The 21,356-nt window shown below is 42.7% G+C and overlaps 1 protein-coding gene across 4 annotated transcripts in view; it reads left to right on the top strand.

The window, feature by feature from the left end:
- Window positions 1–21,356, top strand: part of MYH10 (myosin heavy chain 10) — a 955,741-nt gene that overhangs the window by 286,168 nt on the left and 648,217 nt on the right. For all 4 annotated transcript variants that reach the window (XM_069200300.1, XM_069200299.1, XM_069200302.1 and 1 more), the window contains exon 12: window positions 8,113–8,208. In XM_069200300.1, coding sequence (XP_069056401.1) covers window positions 8,113–8,208 — 96 coding nt within the window. The remainder of the gene's footprint in view (window positions 1–8,112; window positions 8,209–21,356) is intronic.

The following is a 21,356-nucleotide window of genomic DNA, read 5'->3' as shown; positions in this document are numbered from 1 at the left end:
CTAGGATCACTTAGACTAGACAGATCTTTGAGAATCAGAAGTGTTTGGTAGCTTCTGCAAGGGATCAAAAGAAATTGAATGGAATGTAGCTGAACCGACCAAAAATATCTCAAAGTTTGGCTATGCCCTTCTGGCTGTCTTAATGGAGGGGCATAGCTTAATATTTTGCCTAATGCCTTTAGATTAGATAAAAAAAGAAGAAAAAAAAAAGAATGTGAACCAAGAGTTGCTGAATCCAGAGAGAATAGTTTTGGTAATATTTACATTTTCACAGTTAACCTTTCCTAATACCAAGATAAGATCATCTGATTTTGGTCTAAAAGCAGCTTAATATCAGAAAGGTACTCTCTCTGAATGTGGTTATTTTCACACACATATGCCTATTTTTTAGTAATGTAGATGGGACAGCTGGGAATACCTGTTAGTCTGAGGCGTGAGCTCTTGGATTTGGCCAATGCAAATAGTTTGTCATATCCTTCTCAAATTATTTTAGTAGACTTTGAAAAGGCCTTTTTCCTTAGTTGGTACTATGTCTTCGGCATTCTCGAACACTCTGGCTCCAGATTTCTAGCCTACTCTAAGCTCCTGTACACAAACATTTGTTCGTGGGTACCTGTAAATGGAGTGATATCATCTGTTCATGGTAGAAAGAGGGTACGTATCAAGGTTACACTGTGCCCTCTTGCCACACACACTTTGCACTCTTCTTTAAACAGCTCAGAAATTGTAATTAGAAAGACCTGATTACTGAAGGGACTGGAGTGGGACAATGAGTGAGACAGTCAAGCCTCTTTATATGCAGGTGGCCTGGTGCAATACATCAACATCACCAGGTATGCAACGTGGACTAGGTGGCAACTTATGGACATATTTGATCTTAGACCAGCTGGTCAGTTGGAATAAATCCCTACTTTGAATTGGTACCCCTGATGGTTAGCAAGCCTAGTTAAAGGAGGTTGGGTGGTTTCTAATATCTAGCAATGCACACCACTAGAGACTCTCAGCAAGCATAGGAGTTAAACTTGCTGCTGATCCTATGATCTACTTAGTATGATCTTATGAGACTAGCTTCCTATATCAGTCATGTGGCCTTATTTACGATAGTCTCTCTCCCAAAACTGTTGTCTGTACTCCAGGTATTCTGTCAGGAAATCTGTGACTACTCCGTGTCATTCATGTGGACACATAAAGCCTCTATATAGTGACATACAATCTGTGACTACTCCGGGTCATTCATGTGGACACATAAAGCCTCTATATAGTGACATACAGTCAGTGTGCACAATCCTGATAAGAGTGGCATAGCAGTAGGAGACATAAAGCTAGCTATATTTCTGAGAAGCATAGTTGCTGGTAATTAACGACTAGTTGTTAAGGCAATGTGATGATAAAGCCATAAGACTTGTGTTGGCTAATACGAGGATTTTAGCTGGTTCTGCTCAATGCCCTCTATAGAGGCCGAACACCTACTACCACACTTACCAAACTTCATGCCACTAGGGTAGTGATAAACTGCCGGTACAAGGTTCTATAATGGTTGGGCTGGAATGGACGAATAACTGGAGACATACCACTGTGGAGTGGTACATGGTTAACACAGGTGAATAAGCACAACAGGTTAAAACATCGGTTATTATTAACATATCCAGGGTGGGTGGTGCATGGTGACCATACCACATAAAATCCTTTTTCTGATTTAGTGGAAATCTTTTGACGTGCATAGCACAGGGTTTTTCAGATATTGCCGTTGGAGGGATTCACTTGTGGGACACGAGGAACAATTTAAGGATGTCTAGGAATATATCCCACTAGACGTTAGACTGCCTTTTGGCCAACTGGAGGGATATAAACTGTCATAAGTATACTGAGTCCTAACTAATAATGCCCATACAGAATGCAAAAAGTCCAGACTGCCTGGGAGGCAGACTTTGGCCCGTTAGAAGACTGATACTGCAAAGTTGACAACCAAGGAACGGACAGTTCCAGCATACCTTTGCTCAGTTCAGTTGAAATATATGTATAGGGGTTACTTCACACCACGTGCCTCTGGAAAATGAGCAAAATTCACTCCCCACAGTACTTTAGGTATTGTAATCCTAAAGGAGATTTTGTACATGTAACCTGGGCATATGAGTTGATACAAGTTTACTAAATCTGTATATTTAATATGCTGGCAAGGGTTCTTCCACTCCCCATAGATCTGTCTCCCAAGTTTACATTGCTGGGAGTCACAGGAAGCAGAGTTCCTGAAGGACACGTATATACATCAGCTTAGAGGGCTGCTGGTAAAAAGGTAGATTTGAAGGACCTGGAAATCTCCCACCTCCAACAGATGAGGCATATTTGAGAGGTCTGTTTATAAGGCTTGTGAATGTCCATGAGAGCAACTGAAAGTATGGGACCATGGCTAGACCACTTTGGTTTCAGGCATAGAGAAGTCTTTTGGGGGATGTTTGGAAAGGGATTGTTTCAGCTCCAGAACATGGCTTAAATGCAAATACATACTCATAGGATATGCTACTTGGATAATATTGTGCTGAAATGTAATGCTCCAATTATGAACAAATTGCTAATAAGGAGTGTAAATAATAGAGTGGAGAAATATTGTGTTTATCTGAATTTTATTAATGGTTACAAAGTGAACAATGATTATCCGACATTTGGCTGTTGATAGAGGACCTTATTTGTTTGAAGAAACATGTTTGCAATTCACAACAGCCAAAAGATAGTCCTATCAGATGAGGTTGGACATCTTCCTCAAACAAAATTATCAATTATTTTGGGTGGTGTTGCCAACTAATTATCCAAACTTGCTTCTCCTGTCCATTAATGCAAGGAGCCCTAAAACCTAGAAATTATTTTAGATTTGACTTGGACTTTGCTTCTCAAGTCAATACAGTGATGAAGGTAACTCTCTCCTCTAAAAATACAAAAAATACCCTATAGGATTGTTTCCAAAGTGGCCACGGGTACTGGTCATAACTTGACTGGACTATTTCAGCATAGTATACATTAGCTACAAACAGGTAAAAAAACAACTGTTAAACGGTGCGTCAAAATACAGTTCTGCAAGAATTTCTGCTCTATCCCTGGAAGCTATAGCACATGCAGCGTGCAATCTCCAAAGATGGGTGAACTACATTCAAATTGTGTAAACAATTTCACACTAAAGAACACAACACAATAAAACTCTCAAATGAATTTAGAAAATCGAGCAAACTTTAGTGAGCACAAGACACGAATATCATCAAAATTGTTTAAGGGGAACCAGAGATATGGCTTTTTCTTTTAAAGCTTTAGGCAAAAAGTGGCTACAAATAATCAAGTACTATGGAAAAGCAGTTCACGGTGGACCAGGACCTAGGAGTAATTTCATACCGATCTCAATTGAGCAGAGGTCAAATAGACCAAGTGGGTTTTCCCGCTTGTAGGAAGTTGGCTCTGTATGCACTATTTCAAAGTAAGGAATAGTATGCACAGAGTCCAAGAGTTCCCCTTAGAGGTAAGATAGTGGCAAAAAGAGATAATACTAATGCTCTATTTTGTGGTAGTGTGGTCGAGCAGTAGGCTTATCAAAGGAGTAGTGTTAAGCATTTGTTGTACACACACACTATCCTCTGATAAGCCTACTGTTCGACCACACTGCCACAAAATAGAGCATTAGAATTATCTCTTTTTGCCACTATCTTACCTCTAAGGGGAACCCTTGGACTCTGTGCACACTTTCTTATTTTGAAATAGTATATACAGAGCCAACTTCCTACAGATAGCGTTTGGCCTTGATTGTCCTCTCGTCTTTCCTCTCATCATCTTTTCCCCCCTATTGAGTATGCAGTCAATGTCTTGCAACCTTCCATACCAGTATCAAACTTAACTTCTTGCCCTTAGGTCTGTACTCTTTTTTTTTAGTCTGAGCCACTCTTCAAGCGCAGATGGGAGCTGTTGAAGGTTAGTCATATCCTTTCATACATTCATAACTCTTTTATCCTATGTGAAGGGATGATGTAGCTTGTCACACTGGAGGATTGTGCCTTTCTGAACCATGGCTCGGTTACTGGTTTGTATGTCACTTGCTCAGGGTCACTGGCTACCTTAATGTTTCCACAGTGCAAATTGTAGAATTAAAGTAGGTGTCCTTGAAACTTAAAATATGACTGAGTATTTCTGCTCTGCATTATACTACTGTAGAAGGTTGTCTCAGTAGTATACAGAGGTGTGGTGGGAGTCAGAGCTAAAATTAGTCTTGGAGGTGCAACGAGAAGCTGTCCTGAACACTGTGACAAGACCTGTTTAGGCTTCTCCTTTTTTCATTATGTGTTTTAGTACAATGTGTGAAATTTTAGACACGCAGAACTGTTGCTGTGTCTGCTTCCTGTCTAGACTGGTGTTCTGTTTTTGTTGTGGATGCTGCCATAACATCATGGACGCTTACTGTCTAAGTGATATAGGAGCATAATCTGCATGTGAATCAAGATGATAAATTTACTGCCATATTTGTTTAGTCTTGTTGGTGTTTTAGTGTCTGCACATTCTGTTTTCTTTGTTAAATTAAAAAAAATTGGTGATCAGATACTATAACAATCCAGGTATCTGACCATAAGTTGGAGGACCTTGGTACTAAGACTATCATGCTGGAGGACAATATGGTTTGCAGTGACAACCAGCCTTGAACAGTCATTACTCTGACTGGTGCAGACAGGGGGGCCTTCAACGTTGCACTGCTTTTTCTTGGGCTAGAGAATAGCTAAACAGCTCCTTTCATACAGTGAGAAGGTACGCTGTGTAATCCACCTTAAAAAAAAAAAAAAAAACTCTATTTAATTTATAGGCCTACTGTTTCTGCTAAGATTTAGCTTAGCGCTTAGAAGTAGGCATAGTTTCCTGTTCCCCTACTCTTAAAGCAGTGTGGTTGGTGTGGAAAGATTCTCACAGACTACTCAGACTTATTGGGGCATCAGTATAGACCATGCAATTTGTAGGTGATCCCTCTAGTATTAGAGGGAGATTCAAACTAATGATGAATTCTTCACTGAGGATACCTTCTGGTTTTTGATGACTCTTCTCTCTCTTTGCGTTGCCTCAGTCATATCTGTGGAAGTACTGGCAACTGCAGCACTGTCTGCGGGGCAAACTCGGAAGGGATCCTATCCTTCTCCCTGGGTGACCTCTTCTGAGCTATGTGAGAAAATGGGGAATCTCTAGTGGCACTGTTTATAATCTGTGCCACATCGTGCTTGATAATTTGTACTCCCATACTTCAGGACTGGAGATCAAAGCTTACAGACAGGAATGGTTAGCTGTTGCCTACTCGAGTGTTGGACCAAGCTCATGTCTTCATGACTGCAGCCTGTGGGAAGCCTGGTTGAAGTGTTCCTATTTTAAAATCTACAACAATTGGTACTGGTCTCCCTACAAGTTACACAGCATAGGGTTGCTATTAAATGATGCCTGCTGGAGATGCCCGAAGAGGGTAACAACTGTTAACCTATCCTGTGGTCTTCTCCACATTTGGCTCTCTACTGGTCTTCTTTATGGCGGATGACTTCTTGTACATTTAGGACACCACCTCCGATTGGCGGATATGGATGTTGACGGTTCTCATGGGTGCAAACTGCACATTATATCATTGGTGTTCCCCGTTCACGCCTATGTACCAAGGGTGGCTGACTGAACTTCATAGATTAGCTACTTACGAAAGGTGTATATATAAAATCCAAGACTAAATGCACCTGTTAAAAAGTGTCTGGCATCCTTTCATGCACCTCCACTATGTTTTGGGTGCCGCGCTCGCCACTCAGTAGCACACATGCCCCTCCAGGCACGGGCATAGTATGGGAGGAATTCACTGCACCACAGGTTAGGCGTTTTGGGTGGGCTGGGGTGTCTTTTGCTTTGATCATTTGTAATTCCATCTCTTAGGTGGACTACGAACTCGCTGTGTTTCAAACTCCGCACAGGGACTTATAGGGGGTTTGACAGTCAGTTTATGTGTTTGTTTATTGTCCCTTTTGGTTTATCGCTTTTTCTTTCCTCCTTTTGCTTCTTTTAGGCCTTGATAATGACTTTATCTGTTAGTTCTTATTGTTCTTTCTCGTGTAAATGCCTTCCTACAGTTCTTACGGTGGGTTTGGTTGTTTTGAAATGGAAAACCAATAAAGAAATGTGTTAATTAAGGTAGATATAGGATGCCTGTTACTTGCTAACCATATCATACATTGGTGCATTTATTTTTGATTTCTGTGTGGTTACTTTTCATATTTTATGCATTAGACATGGGTTTTAGAGAAAAGCATTTTTAAGCATATCCTCTGTTTACTGGTGCTATTTGAGTGTGTTATTCAGTTAAGAAAGAGTTTTTGAAGTTCCACTGTGTCCCTGAACCCATCTAATGGGATTGATCCTAAACAAAAACCACTGCCTGGAGAATGCTGCTGGGTAAGTTTAGTAAGGCCTGCAGTATAGCTAGATTTCTAGTTTGTTATTGGTGCATTAAACTTGCACCAGTGGGTTACATTAGCGGGGCAGGAATGCGATTCCTGTTGCTCAGGGTTGGGGATCACAGATCATGATGGAGCAGAGATTATGATTTGTAAGGTATGGAGAGATAAGTGAGATAAATAAGCAATGAAATGGCTTGTGCGGTATTTTTCATAGCGGATTAGTACAGTGAAACACCACTGTCTAACACTGGAATCATGAAAAAGGGCTGCTGCATATAGCATGCTGAGCACCTACTTTCTTCAGCAGGCAGCGTATTTTCCACAACAGCTGTTCGTTTTACCATTCAACCATATTGAATGCTTAGTCAGACTTGGTAAGCACAGTTAGGCACCCTCATAGCAGTACTGAAGGGGCGAGTGTTGGACTGGATTGTGAGTGCTTGGATTGTTAACTTTGATGTTAAACTGATGATGATTTCATCCTTTCATGAAAAGGGCTATTCCTGGATGTTGACCGTTTCTGTTCCATAAAGGAGAGCTGGGTTTTTCGGCCGTCATTCTTAATAGCCATGCATTTTTCATTACTTAATCTATAGTTTTCAGCCAAAGCGTCCAATCTGTTGGTGTCACTGGTATCTAAAAAGGACTCTACTTCCTTCCTGTACCATAGCGCGTTCCTTTATTTTGATCATTGTGTGCATGAAGAAAAGCTGATGACTTATGTGTAATGTTTATAATTCTTCACATTCTGCAACTATTTAGGATGAGAGTAACAATTTGATTGATGTTGGGAGAAATACTTCCAAATATGGAGAAACCCCAAGATCAAACTAGAATCATAGTGTTATGATCACAAGTAACTACTCATTTAGCAAGTCAGAAATGTAAATGGGACTTTTCAGTTCATAAGCACTAACCCATTTTAAGAAACCATTGAATATCTTCTGTGTTAATGCCATCTGGAGATGTCCAAAACAGTATGAAACATTTTACCAATTATGTTATTCACCAGTGAGTACTACTGGCCCCAGTAACTGAACTACAGCAGAAGGGCCTTGAAAATTGCTACAGTTGGAAACACTTGGAAGTTCATTCAAAGCACACACTCAGTCAGACTCCATTGAATCAGCTTGTCTTTACTTCTGCGGAGCTTGTGAGGAGAGAGGATGCACAGGGAGATGTGATGGGAGGGAAAAGAGCAGAAGTGAATGGCAAAACAGCATCCTTGTTATCCAGTGTTGCATTTTCATATAATGTGGCACAGCTAAATTATACTAATAAACACACTACTATTCATTTCGACTGCAGTCATGTTATTTCAGCATTTGTGTATTGGATCCAAAATAAAAATATAAACCCAGGAAAAATGCTACCACAAATGCACACCTCTTTTGAGCAATACGCCAACCTAAAAACCGAATAAAACATCTTCCAAAGATGGTTGTGTTTTAAGTTTACAAAAAAAAAAAGCTAGCTTGGGGGAAGTTCTGTTTGTAATTGTTGTGAATACTACTTGACCATAAGGTGTATCTTATGCTGACATATTTTCTGTGATTGTATTTGATTAATTGGGACTGTAAATAACTAGTGGGAGCTTTGTTTTGCCTGCATAAGTGAAGTAGTGTATAAATAGTTGTTTTGTCATAGTGAATTTGTGTTTTCATTATTTCAGCAATGTTGAAAGTTGTTTCTTCAGTGCTGCAGTTCGGTAATATTACCTTCAAAAAGGAGAGGAATACGGACCAGGCCTCCATGCCAGAGAATACAGGTAAGGACTGCTGCAATCGAAGCTGCATGCCCAAATAGAGTGCAGGATGAAGGCCATTAATTTATTGTGAGGTAGCTCTGTGAGAACGCAAGCTTGTAGGATAGAATTTTATTCCATATTGCAGGTAAAAGTTTAAAACACAAGTGGAGCTCATATCACCTTTCTTCGTACCAAGGTTGCTAAACTTATTTTGATTCTATTGGGCGCTACTAACATGTATTATTAGTGTGCTTTACAAGATGGATTAGTATTTTGAATCTCACTGAATGTATTAAAAATAATAAATAAAAATGTTCTACTAAGGGATTTACAAATGTAATTATTGCTGTTGACCCATTCTTTTTTTGGCCTTCCTGAAGGCATTTTCTCACATTCTGTTATTTTGCACTGGCATAGCTTGATTCAAGAGAAAAATCAAAACGTTATTAATAAAAATGCCTACATTAATCCTAATTCCTATTTTGCAGTGTGAATCTTTTCTAGATTCGCATGCTGTGCATTATTCCGCCATCTTGTGGTTGGGTCCGGTAATTTCCTCTTGTCGGTTAGACCTTCTTCTCTTTCCTTTATTTTTTCTTGAGTGTCGACTGTCTCCACATTTAGGTGCCTAGTCCAACCTCTCCTGATGTCATACGCCCCTCGCCGTAAGCCTTCATTCATGACCACCATCTTCAGATTATTTTTTTCTGCCATTGGGTCTGGAAGCATTGCGGAAGGCTTTCCTGTCGCCAGAAGAAGATTATCTTGAAAGTTCATTGGATAAAACGCTGAAGTTCCAGAGGAAAACTGTCAAGATACCACTACCAACAACTGTGAGGCCTGCGCAGAATTCAAACCTAAGATCTTATGAGCAAGGGACAAAGGCAAGCACATTATGCCTTGCAGAGGCAGAAGGAGTCTTGGTCGTTGAGAGACCTAGAGTTGTCGATTAAGGAAATGACAAAATCACTGAAGGAGCTGAAGAAGAGGGCTTGGATGTCAAAAAGGAGGTCAATGATTTTGAAAGAGAAAACCAAAAACATTAGCATTAACATCCACAGGTAATATTGAAGAAACAGGGTGTGAACTTGTCTCAAACAACAGACTCCAGAACACCAAAAGCTGCCTCAGCACCAAACTTCTTACTGACTGAAGGCAAGAGGCAGCCAAAAGAGCCCTTTGACTCCTACACTAAGGACACTGCAGGTAGAAGGGCCGTCCTTAAGACACTGGCGTCAAAGGATGAGCAATGTCGAGAGAAGATGAAGAAAGTGTCAAGTGAAACTCTGACACCAGAGGCCTCGACGTTGAAAAGAAAATCGACACCCACACTCGACAAGGAGGAGTACATGATCATGATTAAATGGAAGAAAATTGAAATGGCCGTGATCCCCCAGAAAAAGGAGCTTGAAGCCTCTCTGAGTTCAGAATTCCATCGAAAGCTTCAAAAGTGCAGACACAAGGGGGTAAAGGGCAAGGACTCAAAGAACTAGAGCCTCCAGTGACACCATAACCATAAGAGGAAGAGGATCGGGAGATCTTCTGTGAGGAAGAGGTCCCAATGTCACAGGGCCTGTTTCAGGATACTGAGGGGTGTGAATGCCTCGAAACACAATGGCAGGACCACCAGACGGACTCCCCGGAGAGCGGATAGGCATATATCCGTTGAGGCCTTCACCTCCGGACGATATTACCATGTACAGACAACTGATAAAAAAGGTCTGCAGACCAGTATGGTGTAACATTGGGGGAGATGAAGTCTGATGTTTTTTATTAGATACATTGCTACCCTCACAGAGCAAGAGTCCATACCTGCCCATGCTACTGAGTATACTGGACCAGAAGAGAGAGGCGTTCAAGGAACCTGCAGCATTTAGGTCAGTAACACCCAGGCCCGAATAGACGTATAAGCACTCCTTAAAGAAACCGCCATATATTAGGGGTAATGTACCAGTGAACCCGATCATTGCAGCCACTGCCAGGAAGAGGGCAAATTGGCCCTTTGCCTCAGGACCACCTCTGGATAAGGAGAGTAAGAGAATGAACATGGTGAGGAGGAAGTTTGAAAGAGGAGCAGTAACATAATGGAGCATAGCTAACTTTAATTTCCTGCTCAACAAAAATGCATATCAACACTGGAAGGAAATGGCAGAGCTGATGAAACATCTACCAGAGCAATATCAAAAGAGCAACAACCATTGCAGAAGAAGGAAGGAATATTGCCAACACATGTTCGAAATCTGCCCTAGATGCTGCAGATGGGGTGAGCAGACAGGAAATGGCAGGGAGAACCCTAAAAAGGCATGCAAAGCTACGTATGTCGGGTTTCAAAAATCAGGTTCCATCAAACATCATTAACACCCCCTTCAACAGAGAACACCTTTTTGGGAGGGCAGTGAATGATACCCTGCAACATCTAAAAAAAGATAACTTTTTTGATGGGCGCACTACATGGGGGCAGCAAAGACCAGGAAGCACAAAAGCCAGGAGACCAATGGGTAGATGGAGCTTTCAAATTACTACCACACACCAGAGGTTTCAAACTGCAAGCCAGACGCTGACACAACAGTGTCAATAACAAACACCACTGAGACAATCCTCTCGCAGATGGTAGAGAGGCAGATCTCAGCTACCGAGAGGGGCAGCTGCACCAACAAGCAAGTGACTCAAAAAACCAACACCCCCTCCCACAATCAACACTTGCGTGTGGGGGAGAGGATAGACTCCTCCTTCCTGGAGTGGAGGAAGGGCACATCAGACAAGTGAATACTCAACATTATCCAACACACCTATTGCATAAGATTGGTAAAATGCCCACCAGTGCGAGGACCATAGAAAAACATCCACACAAGAAATGAAAGACCTATCCACGATGAGCAGTGAAAGAACTGCTACAGAAAAGCAACAGAATGCGTGCCCAGTAAGAAGATCTTCCAGGGAAACAAATAAATATCTTTCTGATACCAAAACAAGACGTATCCCTGTCATATACTTGACCGCCATTTCTTAAACAAGTTAATAACGATACAGAAATAAAAAATGACAACACTAAGATGTCTTACCCTAACATCAGCTGAAAGACAGTTTGGCGACCATAGATCTAAAAGATCTACACTTCCCAATGAACCTCAAGCACAAAAAGTTATTTAACTTTGTTGTAGACAGAATGCACTATCAATTCAGAGTGCTACCATTCAGAATCAAGTCAGCACCTAGTATGTTTACAAAATGCTTATGTATGCTTATCAGCAGTTGCGCACACCTAAGAAGGCAAGTGTTAGCTAGATGATTGGTTGTCAAAAGAAAATTTACTACAAAAGTGCAGAAACAACAAACCGGTGATCCACAAACAGGGTTTTCCATAAACAGATGAAAATAGTCACCCACACTAGAACAAGAGAAGGTCTGCCTGGGAGTGAGAATCAACTCAGAAGAGGCGGAAGCATACACTTGAAAGAATAGAATACTGTCACTAGCACAAGGAACTCGCCAGTACCAGTCACCAGACAGTGAAGATTGTAGGGAAGATACTAGGAAAGTTGGCCTCCTGCAGACCTCTAATACCAAATGCACGGTTACACATGAGACCATTTCAAGAATGGGTCCAGAGCTAATGATCACTAGCTTCGGGGAGTTGGGGAGATCTAGTGGTTGTCACGCAAAGAGTACAGAAGGAAATTGCGTGGTGGAACAGTACAGGTATAACAACAGGAAGACATTTCATATCACCAACAGTGACCATTGCTACAGACGCTTCACATATAGGTGTTCAGAGGGAATTGGAGAACAGAGGAGGCAGTACAACACATAAACATCCTGGAGGCAAAATCATATTCCTAGCCTTAAAAGCCTTTCAGAAACAGCTGTGGGGAAAATGATTACTAATTCAAATGAACATTACAACAGTGAAGTTCTACCTCAACAAACAAGGAGGGACATAATCCTTTTCCTTTAAAGGCTAGCACAAAAGATCTGGCTCTGGGCAATCCAGAGACAAATAAGCATAATGGCATAACATCTGCTCGAGAAAGACTGTTTAGAAGCGGACAACCTGAGCAGACAAGCATCCACCTCAGTTGAGTGGGAACTGAATCGGACAGTAATCTAAAAGGTCTTCAAAACATGGGAAACACCAGAAATAGGCCTTTTTGCAACACCAGAGGACTCAAAATGCCAATCCTTCTTGTCCAGACATCCACAGTTACACTTCATGGAGAATACACTGTTGATAAACGGGTCAGGGAGATTAGCTTACACTTTCCCCCGATCCCACTGTTATCAACAAATGTAGACAGTCACAGATGACTTTAATACTCGTTGTCCCACAGTGGGCGAGACAGACCTGGTTCTCGGGCCTAATAGAGATGGCACACAACAATGTGCAGAGACTACCAGCATTACAATACCTGTTCTCCATGCAGGAAGGGAAGATTCTCCACCCAGAACTGAGCACATATTCTGGCAGCACACCTCCTAAAGACAGAGTTTGGACACATAGGTCTTCCTAAAGAAACAATGCTGGTTTACAGAGAAGCAAGAAGAATGACAGCAAGGAAATGCTACACAGCCAAGTGGGAAAGATGCTCAAATTGGTGCCACAGATCTGACTTCTTACATAACAAGTGGCACTACAATTAAATTATATCTCACACACCTGCTAGACAACAAGCTATGCATCTTTAAAGGTGTATTTTGCAGCAATAGTGGCATACAAAGAGAGAGAAGCCTCTTCCCTACTTCAGTGATCAGAAGATTTCTGGAAGAGGCTAAAAGAATAGACCCACCAAGAAATGCCCCAGCATCTACCTGGAACCTTAATATAATGTTGACCCAACTGATGAAAAAGGCCTTTGAACCACTCCACAAGACTTCTTTAAAAGTATCCACATTTAAAACAGCCCTTTTAATTGCAATGACATCTCTCCTTGGAGTAAGCAAGTTGTGAATGCTTATCATCCAGGAAGCATACATCCAAGGAGGACCAACCTACATTTCCTACCAAAGGTCATATCCTAGTTTCACATAAACCAGACAGTCCAAATACTGAATTTCTTCCAAGAACCAAGTAGTCAGGCAGAGAGAGCACTACATACACTAGACACCAGGTGAGCATTAATGTACTGTATGAAGAATACAAAATCATGAAGTGAAAGCAACTCTTTGTATCATTTGCCAGTAGTTACAAGGGGAAACCAGTCACTAAGAACACCATAACAAGGTGGATTACTCAATCCAGACGTGTTACAGCACAGATGTGTAATACAATTAGAAGCTAAACCAAGAGCTCACTTGACACGTAAGAAAGGACCTACAATAGCCTTAGTGGCAAATGTTCCGTTAAATGACATCTGCATGGCAGCCTCTTAGTCAACAGTGCATATATTCACAGTACACCACTGCATGGAGATACAGATGAACAGAGAGATACAAGATGGATAGAGAGTACAGAAACAGTTGTTTACAAGCTCAAACTCATCTCACCAAGCCTCTACGATGATGAAAACCGCTACAAAATCGATGCACAGCATGTGAATCCAAAAAGAATTCACACTGTAAAATGAAATGGCTACTTACTTGTAGGACTAGTTTTGCAGCGTGAAGAATTTTCTGGATTCACATGCGATGAGACCACCTCCCCAAACAACGAGGGAGCAGAAGTGGGCTAAGAATGAAAAGAATAGACAATCAAAGGGAAGATCATGAACCGTGATTAAAAAATTTGGTTGCAAAAAAAACAAATCTAAAGATGGAGGCTTTCGGGGAGAGATGTATGCCATCAGGAGAGGTAGGACTAGGCACCAAATAGTGGGGATAGTCGACACCCAACAACAAAAAAAAAGAGAAGAAGGACTGATAGACAAAAGGAGAGTTCTAGATCCACCTGCTTTTTGGTGGAATAATGCTCAGCAGGTGAATCCAGAAAATTATTCAAGCTGCAAAACTACATCTACAGGTAAGCAACCATTTTCTTATAGCGCTGCATGTGAGTTCAGTGTGTTCCTCACTCTGACTTATCTGCTCTTTCTTCCCCAACCATTTCTCTTTTTGACCTTATTTTCTTGATCTGTCTTGTGTGTTTTGTTAAAATTGGTTTTGGCAGCTGCGCGCTTTCGCACTCGATGTTTGCTCTGCTCCCTCCTTAACCTGTCCACCTCTTTATTGTTTTCCAAGGGCTAACATCTACACGTTTCTACAGGGACGTTAGCCACCCTGTAGTTGCACAACAGCCAGGACCATACCCTTTCCTTAACTTACAGTTCCAAAGTGCTGCCCACTGTTAAGTAACTGTATGTAAATAACGAAGTATAACAATCTTTCAAAGGTGGTGCAGCATGTGAGCAAACATGTGTATGTATTGGCTGTTACCTTGAAAAGTATTATTCTTTAAAGAAGAAAAAACATAAGATGCCCACCTATGCATCCATATGCAAAAGCACAAATAAACGTCCATCTTGAAATGTTTTTTCAAGAGGTATAGCAAAACAATCATTCCAAAATTGTCCCTGGTGTGTCCACACCCATAGATATCTTGTAATGGTTTGTTATAAGGAAAATATCCAACATAACTGCTGGATGTTTTGGCCATAAAGCAAAAAAAGCAAACACGCATTGGCAAAGCTTGTAGCTCTGTGCCTGCATTTGTAAGACAAAACCTATTCACTTTGCCTTTTTCTGTCCCTTTTGGAGTATTGGGCTAAGGATCTCCATTTAGGGCTAAGGCAGGGTTCTGCAAAGTCGGTCCTGGAGATCCAGGTCCATGCCAGGTTTTTAGCATATCCACATTTAGAAAAAAGATGTTTCAGAAATCTACATTTTTCTAAATGTGAATATGCTAAAAGCTTGGCATGGACCTGACTCACCAGGACCGACTTTGCAGAACCCTGGGCTAAGGTATGCTAAATTGGAAACAGCCATTGGGTTTACTCTGAGTGCCATTTCCCACTCCGTGCAATGCCTACTACTTCTATATGACTTCACTTGCCAGAATCGAAGGGCACTGAGAGATGTATTGATGTTTAGTATGAAAACAGTAATATCCTATGATACTGTAAAGTAGCTGTCTGAGTGCAGACTTACTGTCCCATTACATGTATGTTCTGATAGATATTTCAACCTGCAGATTCTTTACTTGTTCCATATCCCCATGCACCCCACTGGATCGGGAAACTTTTTATAGCTCGCCTATGCTGCTAGTGTGTTCTTGCTCCATCAGGGTGATGTCACTGGAGCCAAATAGGACCCACCACCTTGGTGCACTGATGTCAGTCCCATTTTTCTTCTGCATCCTTTGCCTCGGATCCGAAGCTGCTTCCAAATTTCTTCATGTTTTCATGTGCTTTCTACTGCTTTTCCTAAAATTCTGCAATGCAGTGCTTAGGAATGTCACCACCAAGGAAATCAACTCTGTCAGATTTGCAGTGGACAGATGTCCGTTTCACATTTCCATGTGGTGCTAGAGGCTATGCAGCAAGTGTGAGCTCATGCACCCCAAATCTATAAAAAAAAAAAAAAAAAAAAAAGCTCAAAGCCAACATGTTTATTGCCTACTGTGAGCATCAGGCTCAAAGCTGGTCATGCACTGGTCAAGGCCTCCTTCAAATTTGCACTTCTCTAATTTACCAAAGTCTGCAAAGGAACAGGGAGCACACAAAGAGTAAACATGACAACAGCTCCGAGGTTGAGAGGTATATTGCCTTAATGTACTCCGTCTACTGCGGAGTTCTCATCAGAGCGGGAGATTATCAGTCGGCCTGAGGAACTTCCGGTAATGCTGCCCTCTCCGGTTCCTGCCCTACCCCATTCTGGATTATTATCTCCTTTGCTGTATGTGGCACAGATGCAGTCATATCCTGAGTTCCTTGTGTCAGGAGCTGATCTGGCACAGATCCTCAGTGCTATGATATCACTCTTTATGCGGGGTGGGGTCCTGTCTGGTGTGCCTTTGAATCCCATGGGTCTGCTTAGGGACTCCATAAAGTTTTCGACTGACAGGTCTGCGCTTGATGCCGTATGACAGCAGGGTTCCTCTTCAAGGGATTCCTCCGGTACTGGCCAGTTTTACACTGGCTACAGATCCCTTTCTGGTGATGCATCCACCCCCCTTGATGTCAATGCCTGTTTCAGCACCACCAACAGCTCCTATAGAGGACTTCTCTAAAACAGAGGGAATCTTAATAAATCTAGGAGAGAACCCCAGGGACACCAGAGGAGACTATGCAAAAAGCCTGTGCCACACCAACACTACTGTCGCTATGGAAAAGTTGTTTGGCCAGACTCCTTAGAACCTGATGACAGTGACGACAGTGTGGTGGCAAAGTTGCTGCCACCGCAGTCTTTGGACATTGCTGATTATTTGGGCCTTCAAAATGCCAGTTTGTTGGGCACATCAACTGATACCAAACGGTGTGATCCCTCGTGCACTACTCCTCCAGAGGTTGCCTCATTTCTTGCACTGTTGAGAAAAGCAGCAGATTTATTAGAGGTTCTTTAGCCCACAGTGGAACCAAGACAGATATCATAACTGAGGTCTTTCAGCCAACCTTCGCAACATTGGAGCCTTTTCTTTTATTCAGTGAGTAACCTGCTGGAGTCCATGACTTCTGTGCTAAGCCTCCATCGGATCCAGTAGTGAATCTGCTAATTGCTAACACACAGTGGCTCTTGCCAAGAGACCCTGTTCCTTTCATCTCAATGTTCACCATAAAGCCTGGCTGGGCAGGCCTTCATCCTGCTTGAAACAGAGCAGAGCTTCATTCCCAGTGGCTACTCCAAATAAGGACTTAAAAAAAAAAAAATGGAGGCAGTCAGCTGGCAGCTTGGCCCTTATCTCTATAAATAGACTGGTAGACAGCAATCTTGGTCGTCCAGAGCCTCCTGCTCCAGCTTAGGGCCCACTCTCTAGAAGTGTTGAGGGGCAGTTAGGATTCCTCATGCCAGATCAGGGCAGGAATGGAGATAGTATACTCTGTTGCCCAGGGTATGGGGTTCTTGTAGCCATGAGGAGACACGCTTGGCTCTGATCCATCAGTTTCTCTGGGAATGTGCAGGCAAGCAGTATAGGCTGCCTTTCGATTTAGCTTTTTAGGGAGAAGACTTATTAAGCATTGGAGGAGTTGAAGGCAGGGACTGAAATACCTCATTTTTCAGCAGCACCAGACCTCCAACCCTGTCCTCAGCCCAACCAACTGCTGCCCTAATACAGGGACAAGAGCAATAAAAAAGGTTGCCAGACCAACAGCCTTCTTCCTTACCCCCCCCACAACATCTAGAAATCTGATCTAGCTTCCCCTTGAAGGAACATGTGAGGCAGTTGGAGGATGGGTATCCCCCATACTTCAGTCGTAGAAAGCTATCATTGGACCAGTAGGTTTTGAAATTGTAGAAAGGGTTTCACTCTAACAGGCTCCTCCCCAGAACATCCACACCCAGACTGTACATTGGGATGAACGCCTGCAGATCCTGCAGCCGGAGGTGCCATCGCTGCTACATGAGGGAACTATAGAGTTGGTCAAAGTGCAGGAAATTGGTCAGGTGTGCTATACTGGGAACTACCTGGTTCTTATGAAGGGATGGTCTTCTTCGCCTGATTCAGGACCTCAGAATCTTGAACTTTTACCTTTTTAATAAAAGTTCAATATGCCGCGCGGCTGACATCCCTTGAAGTCCTCTTGGTCCTGGTATAAGTCCAGTTGCCCCTGGGCTACTTGCAGACGCAGCCAAATCCTTCCCTGGGCGATAACTCAACTTCTGGACGGCCAAGCTGCACTCTAGTGGACTCTGGTGCATCTTTGATCATTTGGTTCTGGTCCCTGGTGTTGCACCAGCGGCGGAGTGAAGATTCTGAGCTACCAACATGCCCCAGCAGGCTTCTTCAGCTATTGTGGCCTTGTGATTCGAACAGGTCAGCCAGCTGAACATTGGTGTCTTTTGCTTCAGCTGGGCTCTGGAGACGGCTTCTTCACGAGCAGGACACAGCAGACAAAGTCCCTCTCCTTTGCTAGCCACAAGGTTCAAAAGGTGCAGTCCATGGTGGTGCAGGCCTTCTCTGCTGGTTCCACAGTGCAGCAGGACAGTCCTTTGATCCAGTCCAGTTGAGATCGAAGTTCAGTGTGCCAGGGATGCCCTTTTATGCTCAGAAAATGTCCTCAGGGTAGGATGCGGTTGGTTGCCAGTGGGCTATTAGGTTCCTTCCCTCCTGATGACCACTTCCTATGAAGTGTGGAATCTGGATATCCCAGGATGCACCATTCTGCCCACTTTCAACATGGCAGAACCCCTCCCTTGGCATCCAGAGCTTTTAGCACAACCCATGTTTGTTACATGACCAAGGGGGCTACATTTCCCTGAATACCAGTTTGGCAACTCTCCACTGTCCCTAGTTGCCAGCCTGTCTGCCCAGACAATGGAGCAGCCACTCTCCCAAGTGTTACCCATTTGCCCTTCAAAAGCAGCTTCTCCTTTGAAGCTTGCCTTTTTGAGCCAACACCAATGTGGCTTTGTGCAGAAGGGAGGAAATGCCTCTCTCCAGTGTAGGCTTCTATTTCTGGGAGTTGTTAGGATGTCTCCCCAAGAGGGTAGAATGCTGTCTTGGGGACAGGCTCCGTGTGCAACCGTTAAGCGCTCAGGAAAGTAAACAGCAACAAAAGTTTCACAATGCACATGTAACATTAATTTCAACTTGAGAACCAAGTTGGGCTTAATGTAACTAGTTGTTTTGATACCTTGGAGTATCAACTATGGTTGCACTGTTCTGGAGTTAACACAGCTGAGGGGTCAGCGTGTAACCCTGCACTTGAAAGGGAGGTGACCAAGTTTTTCCACAGTAAAAAAACTGTTCCACATTTGTACTGCCACAATATGTAAAATACGTGTTCTGCCCGTGAAATATATTGCAGAGAGGGTTGGCTTTGCAATTGCTTTAAATTTGAAAGATATGCTAGTAATTTAAAACTGCTCTTCCAGTCTGCAGTGGCGGACTGGGAGGATTGTTTTACTTGTCACACCCAGAGTGGCACAACCCGTGCTGCAATCCCTGGGGAGATCTTCTAATTTACATTCAATGGGTACCCTGTACTAGGGACTTATAGGTAGGCTAATTTATAATAATTGGATATGAGCTATTTCAACAGACTTTTTAGGATCCAGGCACTGGCACTGAGGTCTGGTTAGCAGTACTCTCCAAGTTGAAAAACCAGAAGCATCAGTCCTAAAACTTGGGGGTGACCACAACAATAGAGGCATTTCCTTACACTCTCCCCTTGTGAAACTGTTAGTCTTATGATTCCTCTTTTATTACTTAAGGTGTTGATACCCAATTCATTTTATTCCTTGATGGTCATTCCCTTTGGCAAGAATTGGTTTTAGTGGTGTCCAACGTGCATTATTTTTTAGATGAGTGCAGTTCACTAACATTTAATACCTTTCAAAATGAGGTTCTAACTATAGGTGAAGAGGCCTGTGTGTGGCAAAATGATTTGTTGCCAGCAAATATTGGCCCACCCCCAGGTCCTGGCTAGTCTAGGCCACAACCTTTTTCTTTCACTTCAGCATTTCTCTTTTCACATCAACCCAGATCATTAAACTTTCTTCATCATATTTTTTTCCATATTGCACACTTGGCAGAATTGTTCCTTATCTACGCCCATCATCCCAACAGTAGTCCAGGCCATTTTATTCTGCCCTTGTTTACAGTCTCACACTATATCGCATTCACAGATGTGTCCTGCACTATTTACAACCAAATCTCAAGCATTCTACTCCTACAAACACTAGCAGATCTTCCTATCGCCTTCTGGTTCTCTCTCGAGCCAGATCTGATATAGGTGTTTTTTTTTTTTTTTTTTAAACCTAACTTTGATTAGTCTTCCTGCTGTAATATGTTTAATTCACGACCACAATGCTTCCCAAGACACTTCATTAGAAACTAAAGTAAGAAAGAGAGCAGTGGTATTTCTGATGGGTAATTCTACTCACAGATGTGTTACTTTCTGAATATCCCCAGGTGCCAGACTGGATTTAGAAAATTCAAAAAACAGTGCTCCTGTATGCCAGTAGGTGGCATTGTGCGACTTCTTGTCTACTCCGTTCTGCTCTGCAAGTGTTGTATGCAGTCAATTATAATAGTACCACCCATGTGCCTTGACATCAGTTCCTTCTTCACTCTGTGAATGACTTCTTCTGACAATTTTCCAATGTACAATGGACATGTCACCCCCAAAGACAATATGGTTTAAACCTTGTATGGACTGTTGTAGGAAAGGGTCTCTTTTGGACATGGTTAGCCCCCACTTTTTGCCTGGTATCTGAAGTGGTTTCGACTGAAAGTGTACTAGGTTTCTGCTAACCGGGTCCCCAGTTCCAGATCTGTTTCCCAAAATATCCCAGTTGTTTCCCCAACTGGCAAAACCTTTAGCACCCCCTGTAAGTCCCTAGTAAATAGTACCCCTGGCACCTAGGCCCTGAGGTACTAAAGAGGGTTCCTTAGGGCTGCAGCACAAATTGTGCCCCCTGAAGAACCCCATACCAAGCACATGACAGGCTGCCCTTGCAGGCTGCATTTCTTGTGCAGACAAAAGTGAAAATATGACATGGCACACAGCCTGTGTGCCACGTCCCCTAACACTGCATGCAAAAAATGTAAGTCACCCCTCTAGCAGGCCTTACAGACCTAAGGCAGGTGCATTATATGTGAGGGCATGCCTACAGAAGCAGATATGCCCGTGCTATGTCTTTTTCTATTTTCAGACATAGTAACTGACCAGGGAAGCCATTTTAAATGCATGTGCTGGACACTGGTCAATTCGAGTTCCACAGCTAAATGATAGCTTCACTGAAGATAAAGATGTTTGGTATCAAACATCTTGTCCTGGCGAACTCACCCTGATGCCAGTGTTAAATTTACCAATACGTGCACCCATATGGTACCTTTGAGGTGCCCCCTGAGACCCTGCCAGCCTCTGGTGTACTCGCTGACCAGTTTCTGCCAACCTGCCTCCCAAGACACTGTTCTGGACCCCTAGGGTGAGAGACCTCTTCTCTCAGGAGGTCCAGAACAAATGACTGTCCTGGAAGAAGATGTAACACCCCCTCCTGACGTGAGGTTATTTTAGCATTTACACAGGCACATTATTTAGCTCTGGGCCTGAGGCCTGTGCCCTTTTAGATAGATA

The sequence above is a fragment of the Pleurodeles waltl genome, chromosome 7 (assembly GCF_031143425.1).
Source record: "Pleurodeles waltl isolate 20211129_DDA chromosome 7, aPleWal1.hap1.20221129, whole genome shotgun sequence".
Taxonomy (NCBI): Eukaryota; Metazoa; Chordata; class Amphibia; order Caudata; family Salamandridae; genus Pleurodeles; species Pleurodeles waltl.
Note: the sequence above shows the minus strand (reverse complement) of the source record. Positions and strands in the feature narration are given on the sequence as shown.